The following is a 21,704-nucleotide window of genomic DNA, read 5'->3' as shown; positions in this document are numbered from 1 at the left end:
TTAAGTTTACTGAATATATTGTTATTTCAAAGAAGTTGTCCACGGTGGGTGTGCTATCAGTAAGCTCGTGATCCCCACGATCCCCCACGCGCGGCGGGGACACTTCGGGAAAATGTTCAACTCAGACAACACTTCACCTGCACAAGAATATGCCTCCACCACAGCTGACAAGCCAGATTAATTCCATTCATGGTGTTCGACTGGCAGGGGAGCCGTCCACCTGGGATATCCAAATTGGATACCCTGCAGACTCTCCACAGGGCACAGTCACTTCTGTGACCCCTCATGAACCCTCTACCAAGGATGATTTCGAGTCTCCTCTAGCCCTACCAGCCCTGACACACCCTCATATTCACCTTGATAAAGCCTTTATCCACAGCGCACCTGCATATGCCCCATTTCTACCTACAGCCGGCACATTTCAGGAGGCTTTGTCCTCTACGACCAAGGCCAAACAACAATTCAGCCATTCTGATCTCATCAGAAGAGGAGAGTGGCTTCTTGCTGAGTCCGTTGCATCAGGTGTCACTGCAATGAGAGCATTTGTGGAGGTAGACCATACAGTTCAGCTGATTTGTTTAGAAGCTGCTATTGCGTTGAAAACTCAATGGAAAGATTCCTGCGAAATCCAAATCGTCTGCTTTGCGCAAGATCCTATACTCTCTAGTGAACACGGAGAACAAAACATGGACTTTCTGGAAACTGCGCTTCATAAATATTCGCAAATCGATGTTATTGGGACAACACCATACGTCGAATCCAGTCCCGAGGCTGCAAAGCAAAACATCGAGTGGGCGATTGACCGCGCCTTGACGCTAAACAAACACGTCGACTTCCATCTCGATTACAACCTCGATTCAAACAAAGAGGCCCTAGTATGGCATGTCTTACAGACCCTCAAACAACGAAACTGGACTGCTCACTCAACGGACAAGCGCGTCATGCTTGGTCATTGTACACGACTGACACTGCTCACGGATAACGAATGGGCCCGGCTGACAGCTGAAATCCACGAAAATAAACTCCCAGTCAGCTTTGTTGGCCTTCCAACAAGCGATATTTACATGGCGTCACCTCCCAGAACAAACGCGGATTGCAAATCCCCGCAAGATCGCCCGAGAGGCACTCTACAAGTCCTTGAGATGATCCGGAAATACAACCTGGATGCAGTGATTGGGGTAAATAATGTTGGCAATTCATTTACTCCATGGGGATTACCCGATCCATTATCGTTGGCTTGTCTCGGTGTAGGAATCTATCAGGCTGGAAGTCAGGCAGATGCGGATCTACTCTATGAATGTGTCTCGACACGATCCAGGGCGGCTATTGGGCTCTCGCTGTCCCATTCGGCGTTATGTGTGAAGCAGGGGTGCCGACCGGACCTGTTGCTGGTTCATGATAGAGATGACACTGGGTGTGGTGTCTCTCGGCCGAGGACAAATGTTGCGGAGGTTGTGTGGACTCCGCCGGGGAAATTGAATCGGGATGTGGTTTCTGGTGGACGGCTAAAGATTTCGCCTGTTGCTGTTGCGGATTCAGACGCTCTGTATCAGTTTTGATTTGGTTTCATACGACAGTGGCCATCTAAGAAAGTGGTTATATGTACATAATGGTTAATGGATGGGGTCATCCATGCGAATTGGTGATTAAAGAATATACATCAACGCATTTCAGCGAATCGCAAGTTTCAGATTCATGCAGCATCCGTCAAAGTCCCCGTTCGAGATGCAAATTTGGCATCAGGGACCCTGGAAGACGGCCCTCAACAATCAGGCAAATGCGAGACTCAGCCTTAGAAGGGACGGAGGGCTAATTGGTTGTCTTTGGCCGCAAGGCATAGAACTGCACAGGCAAGAGATTGAAAGACTGAGGGAATCCCTTTTGAAGTTCCGACTTGACGATCTCCATGCCAGCAGCCTCGAAGACCTGTCTGAATTTCGCATCTGTCCTTGTGACACTGCTATCCTCACTGTCGTACATATCCTGACCAGAGAAATGGGTGGACAAGTTCTCCTTGACAACCATAAGACCATTTTCATTCAACGACTTGCGACACCGCGCGGTATAGTCAATGAGTTGGGAATCCGTGAGGTGGCCGACACACCACTGGACCCAGATTAAATCATATTTCTTGTCCGGGGTCCAATTTTCAAGGCCGCGCGTGTAGATAGTTCCAAAGACGCCGTCTCGTTTCAATTGGCTGTCTTTCATCACTTGTGTGAACTTGGCTACCGGCTCTACCGCATCTACCACTTCACAAACATGGCTCAGGAAGCCCTCTGTCACCCGGCCGACGCCGGCGCCACAGTCCACACCTTGGTGGAATTTGCCCTCAGATTGGACGCCTGGTAGTAAACGGCGGACCTTGGCTAGGAAGGTTTTAGACCCTTGTAGATCAATGCGTGACACTGAGGGGAATTCGCCGAGCATGCTGCCCGTAGTGGCTGGAACACTATTCCAGTATTTCAAGGATGCGGCATGGTTGATTTTGGAATCAGGTGCAGTGTTTGAATCTGTCATGTTGGAAGTTTTGGCAATGTTGGCCTATACAATTGTTTATCGGAATTATGGAACATCCGTAAAAAGGCAATGTCTTGGGTTGATGAGGGTATTACGAGAAAATCTATATCTATCCCCGTCACGTGATCACGCAATTGCAACGTCCAACGTACCGTGTACGGAGCAAGTACATCGATGTAGACTCGATTGTCAGATGTACATGTATACTTTATTGTCATTGGTTGTTTTTATTCCCTTTGTCTCAGAAGAATGACTCCTCTAAGTATTCTTGGCAATTGACTTTAATTGACTCTAATTGGGCTTATCATTCTAAAGAGACACGCTAGATCGGAAATAAAGGTTTGAGACTGGGCTGTGCTATGATCGACAGGGATAAAGAAAAAATCTCTGACCAGGATCTCCCAAATGTACCCTGAAACTTGAGATTCAGGGACTGAGATTACGTGGAGCTGGGGCGACACCCCCGTTGGAACGGCCTTTTGATTGGAAGTGCCGTAGCGTCCCCCGTTTGGGTGTAAACTGCCGATCGTTCATAAATCATTTCTTTCCCCTTATCATCTCTCTTTCAAACCCAACTTTTTCTCACCACAGTCATTCCTTTATACTGTTTTTTTGTTCACCATGGCAAACGATCGTTCGGATGAGCGCAAGCTCGAGGGCGGCTCTCCTGCCCCCAAGGACAACGGCCTCCACCCCGGCTTCTACATTGCGTACGTAACACCGGCCTCGGTGTCCAGGAGGCCTCCGTGTCTAGAAATAGGATTAACCAAAACTTGGAATATTTAGCCTGTGGATTGCTCTGAGTTCCAGCGTCATCCTGTTCAACAAGTGGGTTCTTGCGAGCGCCAAGTTCAGTATGGTCCCCTTCTATTCTGATCCCCTATTCCTATTTGGACTTTGCTAACTTTTATTACTTCTAGACTTCCGTGAGTCCTTCCGCCAATCGAGTTTTCACCGTAGAGAAGTCGAATACTGATATGAGATACCAGCGCTCTTCTTGACAACATGGCACATGGTGTTCGCCACGGCGATGACCCAGATTCTTGCCCGCTTCACCACTGTGCTTGACTCGCGCCACAAGGTTCCCATGAACCCGGCCACCTATACGTGAGCAACCCTGATGATGCAATATGGAATAACTAGCACGACTGGAGTCCGACCCGAATTCTCGATCGCTAACCGGTGGACTTGTTCAATACAGACGTGCCATTGTGCCCATTGGTGTCATGTTCAGTTTGAGTCTGATCTGTGGTAACTTGGCATACCTCTACCTGAGTGTTTCCTTCATCCAGATGCTTAAGGTGCGTCTGAACTGCGAGTTGTGGCCTCAATTCCAATCTTGGGCCATTCTCTCAAAACGCTAGACTCGATTCGATGCTAATGTCGTATTTTCTAGGCCACCAACGCTGTCGCAACCCTTGTCGCCACCTGGGCTTTCGGAATCGCTCCTACCAACTTGAAGACTCTCGGCAATGTCGCGCTCATTGTTGTCGGTGTTGTGATTGCCTCGTTTGGCGAGATCAAGTTCGAAATGGTCGGCTTCCTTAGTATGTTATCTTTCCGCTATATTTGACAGTCAAGGTCTAACAACTATACAGTCCAGATTGCCGGTATCATCTTCGAGGCCCTTCGTCTTGTCATGGTCCAGCGTTTGCTCAGCTCCGCCGAGTTCAAGATGGACCCCTTGGTCTCTCTGTACTACTACGCCCCGGCCTGTGCCGTCACCAACGGTGTCGTCACCCTCTTCGCTGAGGCTCCCCGTCTTACCATGGGTGATATCTACGGCCTCGGTATCGGAACTCTCATCGCTAACGCACTGGTTGCTTTCCTTCTTAACGCTTCCGTTGTTTTGCTGGTAAGTCTTCTTTATCTCAATAATAACCAATTCCGTCACTAACACTCCAATAGATTGGCAAGACTTCTGCTGTTGTCCTGACCATGGCTGGTATCCTCAAGGATATTCTCCTTGTCGGTGCCTCCATGCTCATTTTCCGCGACCCTGTCACTGCCCAGCAGTTCTTCGGTTACTCTATTGCCCTGGCTGGTCTGGTGTACTACAAGCTCGGTGCTGAGAAGTGCCAGAGCCTTGCTACCGATGTGCGCCTCCAGGTTGGTGAGTACAACCGCAGCAACCCTGCTCGCACCAAGGCCATCCTCATCGGTGTGCCATGCGCTCTCATTCTGCTCGTTCTCTACAGTGGTAGCGGCCCCTCCGTCCCCGCTGGTCAGATTACCCACTAAGCACGAACACGCGTACATCGGCGAACTGAAGCAATCGACGGAAATTTGGAACACGCGGAGCACATTTCGCGTGGGCCTATTGTTTCACGAATCCAAGCTCGGATAAATTAATCCGATGCTTATGTTAAATTTTGATAAAGACGTTGTCTTGTCTGGACAGGACAGAACATGCATGTAAAGTTAGGAGACATAGACGATATCTGGTTGTTTTCAATGGGGATAGGTTTTATAATAAACGGTTGCATGAAATTGATACATTGTATCAACTCTACATTTATTCCTAGTATTTCCATTACGGACTCTAATAGTTGCAATTCAAAACACCAGGTGGACATATTCATCAAAGATAATGCAGCGTATCATATTACCCTTTCATGGACAACGCTTGGATAAAACATCCGCAAGCCTAAAACAAACAACCCCAACAGCAAACGTAGCAGCAAAGACAGAAAACCCGACGACACACGTAGGCGAGTCTTCCGCTGGAAACAGCGCGCTTCCATATAACTGCGCCAAAGAAGCAACGCCAGACATTCACGCAAGCATTATCGCACGAACATCACGAGTAACCGAAGCCAGAGCTGTAGTAGTAAATGAAAGAGCCAGAACGCTTCTCGTCCAGAGCGTCATGTCAATGAAGCACAAAAACACATATTGCGCAGTATTGTTTCAAATCCCCGCCGTAAGAGCGAAAATACCACCCCCACTATCATGTCACCGGCCGATAGCTCTTCCTAAAATGGTCATGTAGCCCGGGATCAGTATCCAGAGGCTCCTAAGAGTATAGATGAAGTGTTTTGATTTACTTCGAGCAAGTGATATTTCATGGTTGTGCTATTGTACAAGGAAACATACTGCTCGTTCTTTCGATGCCATCCATGTAGGAGAAAAGGCAATGAATGAAGAGCGAAGGCATCATATAGAGGTCGATCTTTCGGACGAACTTTTCTCGGCGTTTGGATCGATGATGATACATCTGGTGTTCTCAGGGTGCAAAGGCCGAGTTTTGCTGTGTTCGACAGATACGGACATCTCAGCGACGGTTGATTGTATAAATTGCTTGGTTAGAGAGTGATATTGATAAGGGAGATGATCTTGTTCATCTACAATTCGATTTGTTTGGCATTAGTGGTCTCATATCGTTAAATTCAAGGAGTTGTCGGTCTGCATGGAAATATCGTTCGATCCGGGTTAACATGTCGGGATTAGGTAGGGTTGAAGATACTGTCGCCATAACTTCGATGCCACATTCCACAGCATTGTTCGTGCCATACCAAAGCCCAATTGCAAATCTTCCGTCAAAATCACAGCTAGGGCCTTCGTCTGTCTACAACTATAGGCAATCAACGGCTATATAGAGTCACGTAGTCAACTAACTTTATGAATAGCTAATAATAGAGAATTTGTGTATTGTAATTCCATTTTAATCTGCCTGATATTCTGCAAAAGACATTTTAATCGCAAAATGCCGACTACTTATTCGTGAAGTTGACCGTTTTTGTGGTGTATGTGTTGGTGGCCGTTTATGGAAATGTGTCATTGTTGCGTGTTCGGGCCCAGACATGCCCCCAATGTCTTGCATTTCATCTGTCTAAATATCTGAACACTTATTAGCATTTATCAGCTTTGCATCGAATTCGAACCTCCCAAGTGCTGAGAGCAGAACAAATATTTGGCCATGACGACCAACAGAGGAATTGTTGTCATATCAGGAGGGAGCGCGGCGAACAATCTCGTCGACGTATTCAACGCCGTCCGGGAAAGCAAAAACTGTCCACTTAGCTATATCATTCCAATCAGTGACAATGGAGGATCCTCTTCCGAGTTGATTCGAATATTCGGCGGCCCTGGGATTGGTGATGTTCGGAGTAAGCCCAACACTTTAGGATCTCCCCTAACTCGTTTGCTAACATGTCGGACAGGTCGATTGGTACGCTTGATTCCGGATTCGCCAGCAAATCCTGAAATGTCAGCAGTCAAAGCATTGTTTAACCATCGGCTGCCTGCGGAAGCAGGCATCGCAACCAATGAATGGCAGTCCATCGTTGACGGCACATCTGAGCTATGGACAGCTATCACTCCCGCAAAGAAAGAGTTGATACGCTCATTCTTCAATGTACTAAACCTGGAGATCCTGAAACGAGCCCGACCACCATCATCCACATTTGACTTCACATCCGCAAGTGTGGGAAATTTTTTCTTAACTGCCGCCCGCCTGTTCAGTGGAAGCTTCGAAAGTGCCATATATCTACTCGGGAGTATCTGTGGCGTTCCGTCAGATCTGGTGCGCGTAATCCCAGCAATCAACTCCAATTTCTCGCACCATATCTCTGCATCGCTTGCAGACGGAACTGTCATTGTTGGCCAGAACAGTATCTCGCATCCAAGCGCGACAACGGCCCTGGAGCATAGCACCCGCTCCAGGAGACCGAGTCTGCTTCTTGCCGATGGAGACGATGTTGATTACACGGATTCCGAACTGTCGGACCCGACAGCATATGAAGAGGACCATCTTCCCGGCTCCCTGGCAACTCTCCGCAACAAAAATATCAAGTTCAGTAAATCCGAGAACGAAGATTTGAGTTCCAGAATCACTCGCATCTGGTACATCAACCCTTACGGCCAGGAGATTCGACCACCCGCCAATCCGCGAGTACTGGAAGCAATAAACGATTCCCAGGCCATTATCTACAGTATCGGATCTCTCTACACATCAATCATCCCCGCTATCGTCCTGCGAGGCGTAGGCAAAAGCATTGTCTCCAGTCCAGCCCGACACAAGATTCTCATTCTGAACGGATCATTGGATCGAGAAACGGGGCCTCCATCCGCACCATTTGCCGCGTCTGATTTTGTGGAAGCCATTGTAAGCGCTGGAGAGGAAAGCCGTGGACGCGGCCCGATTGTTCATGCTCGGCATCAAAGTGACACTCCCGCGACGACTTCGGTGCAAGACAATGGTCGAAATTATAGAGCCCTTCCATATACCAACTATGTGACTCATATTTTGCATCTAGATGGTCCGGGGACGCCACATGTGGACCGTGAGCGGCTCTCACATATGGGCATTGAAACGCTTCGTCTTTACGGACGAAAGATCATGGCGAAACATGGTGATAAGGAGACCGTTCTGGGGATGCAATATGATCCTAATGCCCTTGTGCAGGCCATTGAGGTAGTGTTAGGGAAGAAGGGGGATGCAATGGTTCGGGGGGCTTTGGGAAGTGCGCTGAGTCGACGGAATACACTCGACCCCGCAAGAAGGGACCGAACGGATATGCAATAGTATCTGGTTACAAGTAAACACTGTACTATAATCTATATCGAGATACAACTACACCCACGCGCCATGTAAATCTATAGCAAATGGAACTCCATTCGTCAATTCCAGGTCGTTAACCACAGACGCAAATCGCTTATGCAAAAATTCCAATAAATACCACCCATTCCCATGCTCCGATTCGCAATGCCGCAAGAGTCGAGAGAAAAATAAAAATTTGAAGAGCCGTGGGAAAATCCGAGGTAAAGGCGCTATGGGCCAGGTGCGGGTAGATCACCTCTCTTTCTCGTTTGAAACAACAACGGAATGAGATTCTTAGACCTCCCAGGCGTCTCCTTGCGAGAAATCGGCGTACGACACACTGGACAAGTGCCCTTGTGTTGTTTCGAGGAGTCACCGCCGCGTGTTTGTTCGCTCATCTTCAAGCAATCGATGATGCACTTGTGACAAAAGAGGTGTCCTAAATATGAGGAGTCAGTAGAAGCCCTGGCATGCTCAAATCCTGTATAGTGGAGAATCAAGAACACACCGCATGAGGTGCTCGTTGCGTCCACAGGCGTCTCCATGCAAATGGGACATTTGTAAGCGAGTATAGCGGATAGATTTGCATTTCTCTCTTCTTCTGCCTGTGCTTTCGCGGCAGCCTCCCTCTGTTTGGCCACTGCCCGAGCAAGTGCGCCTGCGCCCGAGTCGTCCGTCATATCGATCGTTTCGATGGGCTCGTCTTCGGAGAGAGTCGAAGAGGATGTGCCGTGCTCGTCGCTCCAATTTCGACGGCGCTTGACACCGCGGGGAGAATGTAACTGTGCATGTTGGGAAGAGGATGCGTGGTCCGATGCGCCAGGTGGGGAGGAGGATAAAGATATAGGATTTTGTCGGGGTGCTCTAGTTGGTGACCTTGCTCTGGTTGTCAGGTCGACAACCTCGGGGCTGTTTCGGCTCATTGTGACAGACTGGAAATATGTGGGACTCTTTCTAAGTGAGTTGTCTCGGTGTTGAACGTGAAAATAGTGTGGAGTTGGAAAGGAAAGTCATCTGCAGCTCTGTGCTGCCATGTGGGAAGGACGTGAGGCGATCTAGAACTGTTGGGCGACGAAGAGTCTCCAAATTTCAAAAGATTTAGTCGGAGCTTAAGACAGCTATCATAAGTTTGAGCAGAAGAATATAGCAGAATGGGAGGCCTCCTCAGCTATCAAAGCCGGTGATGGCGACAATGACAAATGCGTCTTATCGAACAGGTCATGTGGTGATAATGCATCAGATAAGCCCACTATGTATTGCCGTCTGCTAATTACAAGGCGGTCAGCGTGTAATAGAGGGGTTTTAATCGGAAAATTGTATACTCCGTACCGACAGGATGTATACGATGCCACGTGATCATGCTCCACCCATAATGACAGAATTTCTTCACATAATGCGTTTGTCTCTAAGTAGAAGGCGGTCAAGAGCTTTGGGGAAACAATATTCCGGTCTGCATGACGCCCAGATCTGAGATATCGCGATAGGCAATGATATGGAAACGTCCATCTTCAATACTTCTTTTTTTAGCATTTTCTTCGGGCTACTAGTGCAGCCTCACGGCTGTGGCCACACTTCTACCATGACATAACACTGCTAAATTATTATTTTTATGATGTTATCTTGGAAGTCGTCCTGCATTCCTTGTTCCAGGGGTGCCGCGAGGAGTTTCTCGCGACTGAGCTCGCCGCTCTTGGTTAAGCTGCCATCATGGCACCAGTTACATAGAAGTCATGCAAGACTTTCCTCTACTTCCACCGACAATACTACTACTACACGATCGCTCTCTGGTGGGTGCCCTGTCTTTCGCACTTTTCGATACAAAAACAAAATCGCAATTACTGACCTCGCACAGTCCCTTCCTCATCTAGATTCAACGACATCGGGGTCCAACAGCTAAGCGACCATGTCCATGCGCAAGTTTTCCCAAATAAAGGTCGCATCCCGGACCCAGAACTAGTCGCACTTTCGAAGGATCATTTAGCTAGACACGAGCTACTGGGCAAATCTCAAAATGGCGCCGATCCTGTCGCATTCGATCTTCCTGCTCTCAAGGGGCAAACATTGGACGAGCATTTCTACAAACTCGGAATGGATTCTTCCGAACCTTACCTGACATACGCCAAATCATATGCGGCTCTCAATTGTCCGGCCAAACCACGCAAATGGGTCAAACGCAGTGGATGGACGAAATACCATACTGATGGCACTTCTGAGCCCGTCGATGCCCCTAATGAATCAATGTTAACATTCGACACCGAAGTCATGTACAAGAATAATTCATTCGCAGTCATGGCTTGCGCGGTAAGCCCGACAGCATGGTATGCGTGGCTATCACCGTGGCTGTTGGGTGAGTCAAAGAATAAAATACAGCTGATACCCTTGGGAGACCCTACTCAACCCCGCATCGTGGTTGGCCACAATATTGGTTACGATCGAGCCCGAGTCCTTGAGGAATATGACATGCAGCAGTCTCGAAACTTCTTTGTTGACACAATGTCACTTCACGTGGCGGTAAACGGCATGTGTTCACAGCAAAGACCAACCTGGATGCGCCACAAGAAAAATCAGGACTTGAGAGATAAAATCTCGAATGAGCACGATTCCGTGGAGCTTGCCGCACTTCTCGAAAACAACATGTTGAGGGAAGAAGAGGAAGAGCTTTGGGTTGGACGAAGTTCGGTGAACTCCCTGCGTGATGTAGCTAAATTCCACTGTGATGTCACCATTGATAAGGCGCAGAGAGATCTCTTCGGTGAACTTGATCGTGACTCTATCCTGGCTAGACTAGAGGAACTTCTCGACTATTGTGCCGCCGATGTTGCCATTACCCACCGTGTCTACCGGAAAGTTTTCCCCAACTATCTCGAGACTTGCCCGCATCCTGTCAGTTTCGGCGCTCTTCGACACTTGTCCTCTGTTATTTTGCCGGTTAACGAATCCTGGGAGGAATACATTTCCAGCGCAGAGGAAACATATCATAAGCGACTTGATGACGTCCAAAGTAAATTGCTAGCACTATGTGACGAGGCATTGAAGTGCAAAGATCAATCAAACATTTACACGAATGATCCTTGGCTACAGCAGCTGGACTGGTCCGGCCAAGAGATCAAAATGGTGAAAGGAAAGAAAAAGGGCGATCCTCCTCGGCCTGCCGCTAGACAAAAGAAGCCAGGAATGCCGAAGTGGTACAAGGACCTGTTTACCTCAAACGCTGCAGAGATAAATTTGACGGTGCGAACTCGCATTGCACCTATTTTGCTCAAACTGTCATGGGACAGCTACCCTCTTGTTTGGTCAGACCTGCACGGATGGACTTTCCGCGTTCCCCGTGATCAGGTCAAACAGTATGAGAATCAGCCAGTCGTCATCTGCGATATGGCCGAGGAGAAGAACGCCGGGTTGCGAGACGATAGAAAAGGCACATACTTCAAAATCCCCCACAAAGACGGCCCACAGGCCAGATGTACCAATCCACTTGGCAAAGGGTATATGCAGTATTTCGAGCGCGGGATACTGTCATCTCAGTATGAACTTGCCAAACAAGCGCTGGATATGAATGCCTCATGCTCCTATTGGATCAGCGCCCGAGATCGAATCAGGGGTCAAATCGTGGTCTATGAAGATCAGGTGCAAAAGCGCGGAGGGAAACGTGAAGCAAGCGATAATCGTGTCGGATTCATTCTGCCTCAAGTCATTCCTATGGGAACCATCACTCGGCGTGCCGTGGAAAATACTTGGCTGACTGCAAGTAACGCGAAGGCTAACCGCGTGGGGTCAGAGCTGAAAGCTATGATCAAAGCACCACCAGGCTACTCCTTCGTTGGGGCTGATGTCGACTCCCAAGAATTATGGATTGCAAGTCTTGTCGGCGATGCCTCATTCCAGATTCATGGAGGAAACGCAATTGGCTTCATGTGCTTAGAAGGGTCCAAAGCTGAGGGGACGGATCTTCACTCACGAAGTGCGTCCATTCTTGGAATCTCGCGTAATGATGCGAAGGTCTTCAACTACGGCCGAATCTACGGTGCAGGCGTCAAGTTCGCCGCTACTTTACTTCGCCAATTCAACCCCTCTTTGACTGAAAAGCAGACACAAGACACTGCTAAAAACCTATACAAGGAGACCAAGGGAACGCGGACCTCCCGCCGCCTCTTGAGTGAGACGCCATTCTGGCGAGGTGGCACTGAATCCTTCGTGTTCAATAAACTTGAAGAGTTCGCGGATCAGGAACGTCCTAGAACCCCTGCTTTGGGTGCTGGAATCACCGAGGCGCTCATGCGACGTTTCATCAACAAAGGCAGCTTCATGACATCCCGAATCAATTGGGCCATTCAGTCGTCGGGTGTCGATTATCTTCACCTCTTGATCGTAGGCATGGACTATCTCATCCGCCAGTTCAACATACAAGCCCGCTTGGCCATCACTGTTCACGATGAAATTCGCTATATTGTCAAAGATGAGGATAGGTACCGCGCTGCAATGGCTTTGCAGATTACCAATGTTTGGACTCGTGCCTTATTTTCGCAGCAAGTAGGGATTGATGATCTTCCCCAATCATGTGCCTACTTCTCAGCCGTCGACATTGACCATGTCCTTCGCAAAGAAGTCGACATGGACTGCGTGACACCTTCGCACCCCCACAAAATTCCTCATGGTGAAACGCTGGATATCAATCAGCTCTTGGACAAGAACCAGGAAGCGTTCTTGGACCCTTCCATCACACCCCAGTGCCCTCCAAACCCCGAAAAATACCTATACACCCCACGGGAGTCGGTCATGTCCGCCTTCCAAGCTTCCAACGACATTGATTTCATCAAAGCCCAAATCACCAAGGATGACAAGGAGCTCCGCGATATCATCAAAGAGAAGACGCGGGCAGCTACTAGCCCCAGCGCTTCTAGCCCTTCCACCCCTTCTACCAAACCAAAAGGTAAATCTACCAATTGGACCTCAGCAAAGCCCCAGCGGGCGGTTCTGATGGACATGGAATCAGGCCTCTACCCCGACTTCTACAGCCCCCCCAGACCTAGCTCTCATGGGAACAAGCCGCCTCAAATGGGATTCCAGCGTCCTTCCTGGAAACCACGGGCAACAGCCCGAGCATAATGCTGTCCACCCCTTTCTTTTTTGAACTCATTCTCTTTGTATTATCTTTGACCTATTTTTTCTGTAATTATTTACTTTCCCATCTTGTTTGACTATTGTGGATGTTATATCTGGAGTGATTGGAAGCCAGCATTGGGACGGCGTTACTATGTGGTGCATAGTGATGTGATGGAATGGAAACCGTGCATATGTATTTGTATGAATCAATCTTAATGAATTCCCTAAATATCCTACATATGCATATTTGCATGTATGAAGTAGAGTACTTCGAGGCTGTGTCTCCCTTAAATAAGATAAGCTACTACCCGGGGTACTCCACCTGAACCCCTGCACCCCTGTTTCTCCTGTTTTTTCCTGCCCGCTATTCTTTCTTTTTTTTCTTTTCCTTTCTTTTCTTCATTTTCATGTTTTTCATGTTCGTCTAGATTTTTATGTTCAAATATAGCCTTTCCATCTGAGACGCGTTTCGTCTTAATTATCTCTGCAGACGCGGCAGAAAACGCCTGCGACGACGTCATATCCCCCACGCAAGTTCGACATGTTCTCCCCTGAGACTGTGGTGTCTCGATGAGAGGTGCATCGATTATTCAAATATACTGGGTATATTTTCGCCAACAATTGGCTAAAATATCCCCCTAGCCCCGGTTTCAAATCATTGGGGTGCAACGCAGTAAAGTTCGGAGCCGATGAAAACTCGTCATTCTACTGATGCGATTGGATGTGCGCATCTATATGAGCCGTGAAGATGAGCATACACTCGCTTGATTATGCGCAGCCCGGTGCGACACGATCTGAGGTCGATGTTGAGGCTGGCCGCCCGTCAGTCAGCTCGCAACTTTCTCCAACAGGAAAAGAGAGAGAGGGAAGTTCGTTTCCCGCATTCACTACAGCAGCAGCACGAGTGAACTCCACCGAGACGACAAAACGCCGAGCCAGGCGCAATACTGCCCGCTCATACCATCCCGAAGGGTTCGCACAAGATCCCAATTGGCAGCCAGGAACCGAACCCGGCATTGACCCAACCAAGCCGCTACCGCCATACACGTCAGAATGGGCGTCCAACATACCCGCGGACCTACACAGACGTTGCCAAATCACAGTGGTGGATTTCTCACAACATGACATGCGACAGTATGAGCTAGACAATGACACATTGGAGCAATTTTTGGAGCGGGAGAAGGAGCCCTGGGTGCAATGTCGGTGGATCAATGTCAATGGATTGAGCTGGGATGTGATTCAAATTCTTGGAAATCATAAGAGATTGCATCGGCTTGCAATTGAGGATGTTGTCCATACCACTAATCGCACAAAAGCGGATTGGTACTCAGACCATGCCTTCGTCGTGCTGACATTGCAAAAGTTGATGAAGATACAAGAAGAGGACTCGTCTGATTCGGAAGATGAGGAGGAAACTCCAGCCAGTCGATGGAAGTCAAGGGACCGGAAAAGCTCAGTGGTTAGTGATAAGAGCTCGATTTCGTTGAAGCGACCCACAAAGAGGAATGTTATTATAGCGGCATTGAAGGACATTTTCCGAGTCAGGCACACCGGACGCCAGGAACGCAAGGATAAGGCGACATATGGATCGAGCGTGCGTCCTGGCATTGGACAGGCTTCAAAACAAAACTCCCATTTTGGAAATGTTGGGACCGCCACAGAAACGACTGCCAGGAGTCTTCAACGCTATCGCGGCGGTCCCAATGAGGATCGAATTGAGTTCATGGAACGCCATGCTGCACTTGCCGCCAAGGGACTATGCGTCACTTTGGAGCAGGTTTCGATCTTCCTACACGCCGATAATACGGTGACGTCCTTTTTCGAAACGAGCGCGGATGACATCGAGGCGCCAATTGTCAGGCGCCTCACTTCGCCCGAGACTATCCTTCGACAGTCATGCGATGCCAGTATGCTTTTGCAGGCCATTCTCGATGCCGTGATCGATCTTGCAATTCCTGTCACGATGGCGTATCAAGATGCCATCGGAGACCTCGAGCTGGAGGTCCTGACTGATCCAGACATTGAACAGTCGAAGTCTTTATATATCTTGACATCTGAGATTGCTGTTCTGCGGAACTCCATGCAACCTATGGTGGCTGTGATTAACGCTCTCCGGGATCACCGGTCTGAGCCTGTCGGCACACCAGGCTTTGGCGTCTTGCGGAATCCTCTTAGTCCAGGTGCGGCTCCTGCGGAACCTGTCGATCCCCGCCCACATATCGGGATTGTGACGCCAAATTTGAAGAGTGTTGGAGGCACAAGTGTTACGATCAGCTCTATGTGCCATACATATTTGGGCGATGCCCTAGATCATTGCATAACCATTGTTGAAGGGTACGATCAGATGCGGCGCAACGCTGATAACATGATTGACCTCATTTTCAATACTATTGGTACGTTACTTGGCCACTCATGGAGAAACCAAAATTAACATGCTGTACAGGTGCCTACCAGAACGAAAGTATGAAGCAGCTTACTCTTGTGACTTGTCTTTATCTTCCTATGACATTCTTGACAGTATGTATGACTTGCATATATTCAGAAAATCTCACTGACAGTTCTAGGGTTATTTCGGAATGAACTTCACGCATTTCTCGGCAATTGAAAATAATGAAGGGTATGTCTTTCGATTCCTTTCTTCTGGATTTATTGCTGATTTGAATAGATACTTCTGGAAGATTGCAGTACCGTTTGTCTGCGCTACGATTTTCTTGCTGATGTAAGTTCTGATATTCATGTCGAAAACAACTGACACTAATAACCCCTCGTCTTTAGGCGCGATAAAATCCAGCGCTACGCTGTCATGCTTGCTCAGCGCCGTTTGATTGTCAGCTCGAGGAAGCAGAGACGTGAGAGGAAGAAGAAATAGATCGTGAACGTCCTGCTGCTTACTGTTATTATTTCTGCACCAGGATGTTGCTGCGTAGAGGTATTTTAGCTCGAGGCTTTTCTCTTATTTGTATACATTTGCCTGCTCGCAGACCTAGTCGGGTCTTGTATTAATACCTTTCACTTGAATACCATTTCAATCTCATTTGTTGATAGTATGATTCCAGGGATCAGTGTAGGCATATTTGACTGTTCAACTTCGCATCGTGACATCTGTTTTTATATTCTAATGTACAAATAAATCACCAACGGCCTTGATCCCGAAGTATATCAGACACATATCATACACGGCCTACATGCCCTTAGTCCAGAGACTTCCGTCGATAGGCCGAGTAAGCCTTCCACGGAAGTCTCCATTCTGACCGAAGCAACTCCGGGCTGAAAACATCAAAGTCTTGCTTCTCAAGGCGATCCAACCACAGGCGTGTGCTGACCGCCGGCAGGAAAACGCCAAATGCCCGGTTGACCTCATCAAGAGCTGACTCGCCGCTCCGAGCACCAGGGGAAACATCATATTCATGGCCCTCTTCGCCCTCATGCTCAAAGTCATGACCGACATCCTCTCCGGCGTGGAGGTTGTTCAACATTTGCTGTGCAGTAATCAAATGATCACTTGCCCGCGTCGCAACAGTAAATACAGCATCCCGGAGGCCCTCGGCTTGTGCTCCATACCGGAGGACATCCTCTTCCCTAACACCAGCCTCTGCCATCACATCTAGAGGCAACATTACGGCCCCCTGCTTCGCGCCCCCTCCTATCGCGGAACCCGCAGCCCCGCCAGCAGGTGCTTGAGCAGACGGCGCAGGGAAGGCAACAAACGGCAGCCCGCGCAACACAGCCGATATCCCCACTGCCTTTCCGATATGAGATGCTACATGGTCCGCAGTTACCGAGGCCATGGGCAATGCCGACAGAGTGAGGTACATGAGGGTGGAGTATGTATTCTCGGCGTAGGACTCGAGCGCGGCGATATTCGGGTATGGGTCGTTGGTTAGGGTTTGCTCCCGCGAGTTAATTATACGGGTCAACCAGCCCTTGCTTATCCGCGCGCGGCCCTGCGTGCGCTCGTGGAGTTCGGAGATGGCGGATGCAAGCAAGATAGCGACGGGTTCTTTTGGTGGCGTGCCGGCGAGTATCTTCGTTACCGAGTCGCGCCAGAATTGCAGTCGCATCAGTCCAATTGTGGGGGAGGAGGTTGTGTCGGGTATCATAGAGAGGGAGACGTTTAATGCACGCAGCGCAATATAGAAGGATTGCGCATGTCGTGGGATAAAAGTGCTCAGTGTGTAGGAAGGGCGGTCATATTTTCTGATTATCGGAAGAGAAATAGGTTAGCTTTCGGACTTGTTTCCATCGTTGGAGCTTCAATGGGCTTAGAGAGCCGCAGGGACGGTGTTGCATACGAGAGAAGAGTAACACAGTATTTGTGAGCGCCTTGGACTTCTTCTGCGGTAATGGGTGCGGCAATGGATTGTGTCCGGCTGAATTGTCGTTTTTGTGATTGAAAGCTGTGTAGCTGGAGCCGACAAGCCCTACTTGCCTGACATGGCTGAGCTGTCCTGAGAAAAGACATGTTCAACATGACCTTGGGAAGTTGACAGGCTCTGGGGAAGAAATTCGATGTAATCGGGGCAAAGGCATTGGCCGGCCAATCTTTGTCAGCGATGTCTAGACAGCCCTGGAGAACTGGTTAGAAAACAAAGGAAATAGTTATGTTTGAAAATTATAATAAATTATAGTATATAGTATTATGTTCATAATGAACTAATTATTATTCAAAGATCTTAAGAAGTCCATATATCAAAATCCAATTTACATTTCCCGATCCGCATGACTTCGCGTTTCTCGGCGCGTCTCCCCGTCTCCGCGTAACTTTCTTTCACCATCAAGCTCGATGGTACAGCCAATATGAGCGATGATGTAGAACGCCCAGTAAAGAGGCAGCGTTTCTTCACTGATGCATCTTCGCCTTTACCCAAACCCCGAGATCCAGACACGTCCCTGCCTTGCTTGGAACACGAATATCGCACGGATCATGGCGCCGCGCTCGAGATTCCATCACACCGCATCCCAGACAGCTCTCCTAGCGAGGAAAATGAAACAAACCAGCAGCATACAGGAGCTCGAACGACAAATAGCCTAAGGCTACCCATTGCGGACGCTGCACCTACTCCCTCTCCACACCAGAATGGAGTAGACCAACGAATCGAGGAAGTGGCTATCAGTACCACCACAGCAAGCACAATCACAGATGGCTTCGATGTCGAACTTTTCACCAGTATCATAGGAGAGCAACTGCCGGCCGATTCAATCAAAACCATCCAATCGGCTGCTTCCAATAATATCGAGCGGGCTGTGAACATATACTTTGATGGATCGTGGAAGAAGCCTGCGCGGATAAATGGCAGCGTTCGGGCTAGAAGCTGGAAACCCGCTCAAATGGGAAAGCCCAGCCCTGAAACGTCACTTGAAAGTGAATCGGTACTCCGACACCAGCCACCGGCAAGGTATGTTGGCGCCTTTGGCGTGGGAGGATGGGCAACGAGAAGTGGCTTGGGATTTCTCAAGCATGGAGACACCGTCAACATTGAACGCGCACGCTCGCAGCCAACGACGAAACGTGGCCGAGGAGGCAAAGCTTTTGTCAATCACAAAAGTGATGTTCTGACTCGATTCACGAACACCTCGGGGCAAGAAATCGGAAGGCTGCCACATGAGACCGCTGAATGGGTTTCCACGCTGATTGATCAGAAGATCTGTCGGTTTGAAGGAGTTTGTGTGTTTGTACCTGACAGGGTGCGAGTCAACGATACCATATATCTACAACTCCGAGTCTACTTGCGAAAGGAAGCCTTCCAAAGCGGGGCGCTCGCCGCTTTAAACGCGAATGACAACAGGTCCACTGGACTGTTCGAAGAGAAGGAGAGCACCGAGGAGAAGAACCTTCGACTACGCCAAGTCGGCCTAGTGAAATTGTTTCACGAAATCAATCTTCATCCTACCTCGACCAACCCGACTACGGAAAAGCACAAAAGAGAGGGTATTCTACGTGCTGCTGAAATTGCAGAACAATACGATAGCACGAAGAAGGAAAAAGACAAGCCCAAATCAAACAAGGATTCCAACGACTCATCAGGCGAAGACGACAGCGAGGAACTAGAAAAGGATCAGCTCGATACACTCTATCAAAAAGCCCAATCATTTGATTTCAACATGCCAACAGCAGATCCAGCACCTAGCTTCACCCTTGATCTGCGCAAGTACCAGCAGCAGGCCCTTCATTGGCTGCTGTCAAAAGAGAAAGACTCGAAGCGAGTTCGAGAGAAGTCCTTGCATCCATTGTGGGAGGAATACACTTGGCCCAGAAAGGATGTTGACGACAAAGATTTACCGCATGTCGAGAACATAGACCATTTTTATGTCAACCCGTATTCGGGAGACCTCAGTGTTGATTTCCCTGCTCAAGAGCAACACTGCCGAGGAGGAATCCTGGCTGATGAAATGGGTCTGGGGAAAACCATTGAGATGCTCAGTCTGGTTCATTCACACAGAGTCGAGCCTGATCCACAGGTTTTGAATGGTCTCAGCTCAGTAAATGACCTTGCTAGGATGCCGAACACTTCCGGCGTGGTGCCTGCGCCGTATACCACTCTGGTCGTTGCGCCAACATCTTTGATCTCCCAATGGGAAAGTGAAGCGCTCAAAGCCGGGACGTTGAGGGTTCTTGTTTATTATGGGTCGGACAAGGCTGTGAACTTGAGAGATTTATGCTGCGAATCCAAATATGCAACGGCTCCACAGGTGATTGTCACCAGTTACGGTGTGGTATTATCGGAATTCCGTCAGTGCGCTCTCCAGTCTGCTCTAGGATCCAATGCAAATGGGGGTCTATTCTCTGTGGAATTCTTTCGAGTAATTCTCGATGAGGCCCACATGATCAAGAACCGCCGTTCTAAGTCTGCTAAAGCATGCTATGAGTTAAAAGCAGCCCATCGGTGGGCACTGACTGGCACGCCTATTGTCAATCGTCTTGAAGACCTCTTCAGTCTGGTGCGTTTCCTAAAAGTGGAGCCATGGAGCAACTTCTCCTTCTGGAAGACGTTTATCACTGTGCCCTTCGAATCGAAAGAATATGTGCGCGCCCTGAACGTTGTGCAAAGTGTCCTGGAACCTCTTGTTCTTCGGCGGACCAAATCGATGAAAACCCCAGAGGGCGAGCCATTGGTCCCCTTGCCCAAAAAGACAGTCACTATCGAGGAAGTGGAGCTACCGAAGCAAGAACGAGAAATTTACGACTGTATATATACGCGGGCGAAACGTACTTACAACGACAATGTCGTAGCTGGCACACTGTTGAAGTCTTACAGCACAATCTTTGCTCAAATTCTCCGTCTTCGCCAGACCTGCTGCCACCCTATAATGACACGCAACAAAGCTATCGTCGAAGAAGAAGAGAGCGCTGCGGTAGCAGCTAATGCAACCAATGAGTTCCAAGACGACATGGATCTTCAAGAACTGATCAACCAATTTACGACCGAAAATGAGAACGCCGACTCTAAAGACGCCTCAGGGACAATGGTTAAGTTCACTACCCATGCTCTTCGGCAGATCCAAACCGAGTCCAGCGGCGAGTGCCCTATTTGTTGTGAAGAGCCTATGATCGATCCAGCAGTAACAGCCTGCTGGCACAGTGCATGTAAGAAATGCCTCGAAGACTTCTTGGAACACCAAATGAAAAAGGGCGTCGTGGCACGGTGCTTCAACTGCCGTGCTCCGGTCGATGCGCAGAATACCTTCGAAGTAGTAAGACATCCGTCCTCGAATTCAATTTCTTTCACAGATGATACTGTGAGCAATACGCCACCAACCAACTCTCAACCTGCCCCACGAATCTCCCTCCGTCGCATACACCCCCTCTCTCCATCCGCCCACACTTCGGCCAAGATCCAGGCCCTTATTAATCACCTCGGACGCGTCCCTGCAAATACTAAATCCGTTGTCTTCTCCCAATTTACCTCATTCCTAGACCTGATCGGCCCACAACTCTCCCGGGTCGGAATCTCGTATCTCCGCCTCGATGGCTCAATGCCGCAGAAGGCCCGTGCCGCTGTTCTAGCCGAGTTTACAAAAGCAGAGAGCTTTACCGACGATGACATCGTCGACATGGAAGACGATACCACAGGGAGAAGCGGGCCTGCAAAGACTAGCGCCCCCACATCCTCAACACCAGCCCCTACGGTCTTGCTCATCTCCCTGCGTGCCGGCGGCGTAGGCCTCAACCTAACGACCGCAAGCAATGTCTTCGTGATGGATCCATGGTGGAGTTTCGCAATCGAAGCGCAAGCCATCGACCGTGTCCATCGAATGGGCCAGACTCGGGACGTCAATGTGACGCGATTCGTGGTCAAAGATTCCATCGAAGGCCGCATGTTGCGTGTGCAAGAGCGTAAAATGAATATTGCTGGCTCGCTGGGGTTGAAGATCGGCGGCGATGATGGTGATTCTGATAAGGGGAAGGATAGACTTGAAGAGTTGAAAATGTTGTTCGAGTAAATATTCAGGCGGCTTCTACGGACGGTTGCTTCCTTCTGTTTAAAATTGGGATACCCTGCTCCGGTGTGTGGATGTCAAATGCTAGATACCATCTATT

General features: G+C 49.0%; 9 protein-coding genes across 9 annotated transcripts; 6 read left to right on the top strand and 3 right to left on the bottom strand.

The window, feature by feature from the left end:
- Positions 1 to 149: 149 nt before the first annotated feature.
- N7447_009734 (putative zinc metallopeptidase) lies at positions 150 to 1,559 on the top strand (the record flags this gene model as incomplete). The annotated part of the gene is made up of 1 exon (XM_057233996.1): positions 150 to 1,559. One exon carries the CDS (start codon positions 150 to 152, stop codon positions 1,557 to 1,559), a length of 1,410 nt encoding a protein of 469 aa, XP_057081280.1.
- Positions 1,560 to 1,809: 250 nt separating this feature from the next.
- On the bottom strand, positions 1,810 to 2,520 carry N7447_009733 (N-terminal protein methyltransferase; the record flags this gene model as incomplete). Its single annotated transcript, XM_057233995.1, has 1 exon — positions 1,810 to 2,520. One exon carries the CDS (start codon positions 2,518 to 2,520, stop codon positions 1,810 to 1,812), a length of 711 nt encoding a protein of 236 aa, XP_057081279.1.
- Positions 2,521 to 3,141: 621 nt separating this feature from the next.
- On the top strand, positions 3,142 to 4,761 carry N7447_009732 (uncharacterized protein; the record flags this gene model as incomplete). Its single annotated transcript, XM_057233994.1, has 8 exons — positions 3,142 to 3,230; positions 3,307 to 3,374; positions 3,441 to 3,446; positions 3,510 to 3,627; positions 3,722 to 3,821; positions 3,917 to 4,067; positions 4,119 to 4,375; positions 4,429 to 4,761. The coding sequence occupies 8 exons, from the start codon at positions 3,142 to 3,144 to the stop codon at positions 4,759 to 4,761; spliced, it is 1,122 nt and encodes a 373-aa protein (XP_057081278.1).
- A 1,678-nt stretch (positions 4,762 to 6,439) lies between these two features.
- N7447_009731 (LPPG:FO 2-phospho-L-lactate transferase CofD/UPF0052) lies at positions 6,440 to 8,047 on the top strand (the record flags this gene model as incomplete). The annotated part of the gene is made up of 2 exons (XM_057233993.1): positions 6,440 to 6,629; positions 6,684 to 8,047. The coding sequence occupies 2 exons, from the start codon at positions 6,440 to 6,442 to the stop codon at positions 8,045 to 8,047; spliced, it is 1,554 nt and encodes a 517-aa protein (XP_057081277.1).
- A 245-nt stretch (positions 8,048 to 8,292) lies between these two features.
- Positions 8,293 to 8,985, bottom strand: N7447_009730 (uncharacterized protein; the record flags this gene model as incomplete). Its single annotated transcript, XM_057233992.1, has 1 exon — positions 8,293 to 8,985. One exon carries the CDS (start codon positions 8,983 to 8,985, stop codon positions 8,293 to 8,295), a length of 693 nt encoding a protein of 230 aa, XP_057081276.1.
- A 686-nt stretch (positions 8,986 to 9,671) lies between these two features.
- On the top strand, positions 9,672 to 13,168 carry N7447_009729 (DNA-directed DNA polymerase gamma MIP1; the record flags this gene model as incomplete). Its single annotated transcript, XM_057233991.1, has 2 exons — positions 9,672 to 9,849; positions 9,915 to 13,168. The coding sequence occupies 2 exons, from the start codon at positions 9,672 to 9,674 to the stop codon at positions 13,166 to 13,168; spliced, it is 3,432 nt and encodes a 1,143-aa protein (XP_057081275.1).
- Positions 13,169 to 13,913: 745 nt separating this feature from the next.
- Positions 13,914 to 16,034, top strand: N7447_009728 (putative CorA family metal ion transporter; the record flags this gene model as incomplete). Its single annotated transcript, XM_057233990.1, has 5 exons — positions 13,914 to 15,558; positions 15,609 to 15,682; positions 15,730 to 15,782; positions 15,831 to 15,884; positions 15,941 to 16,034. 5 exons carry the CDS (start codon positions 13,914 to 13,916, stop codon positions 16,032 to 16,034), a joined length of 1,920 nt encoding a protein of 639 aa, XP_057081274.1.
- A 322-nt stretch (positions 16,035 to 16,356) lies between these two features.
- On the bottom strand, positions 16,357 to 17,627 carry N7447_009727 (uncharacterized protein; the record flags this gene model as incomplete). Its single annotated transcript, XM_057233989.1, has 2 exons — positions 16,357 to 17,362; positions 17,458 to 17,627. The coding sequence occupies 2 exons, from the start codon at positions 17,625 to 17,627 to the stop codon at positions 16,357 to 16,359; spliced, it is 1,176 nt and encodes a 391-aa protein (XP_057081273.1).
- A 335-nt stretch (positions 17,628 to 17,962) lies between these two features.
- Positions 17,963 to 21,607, top strand: N7447_009726 (uncharacterized protein; the record flags this gene model as incomplete). Its single annotated transcript, XM_057233988.1, has 1 exon — positions 17,963 to 21,607. One exon carries the CDS (start codon positions 17,963 to 17,965, stop codon positions 21,605 to 21,607), a length of 3,645 nt encoding a protein of 1,214 aa, XP_057081272.1.
- Positions 21,608 to 21,704: the final 97 nt, after the last annotated feature.

Source organism: Penicillium robsamsonii (genome assembly GCF_028829455.1).
Source record: "Penicillium robsamsonii strain IBT 29466 chromosome Unknown utg000006l_segment0_segment0, whole genome shotgun sequence".
In the NCBI taxonomy this organism is placed as follows: domain Eukaryota; kingdom Fungi; phylum Ascomycota; class Eurotiomycetes; order Eurotiales; family Aspergillaceae; genus Penicillium; species Penicillium robsamsonii.
This window is presented reverse-complemented; position numbering and strand designations above follow the sequence as displayed.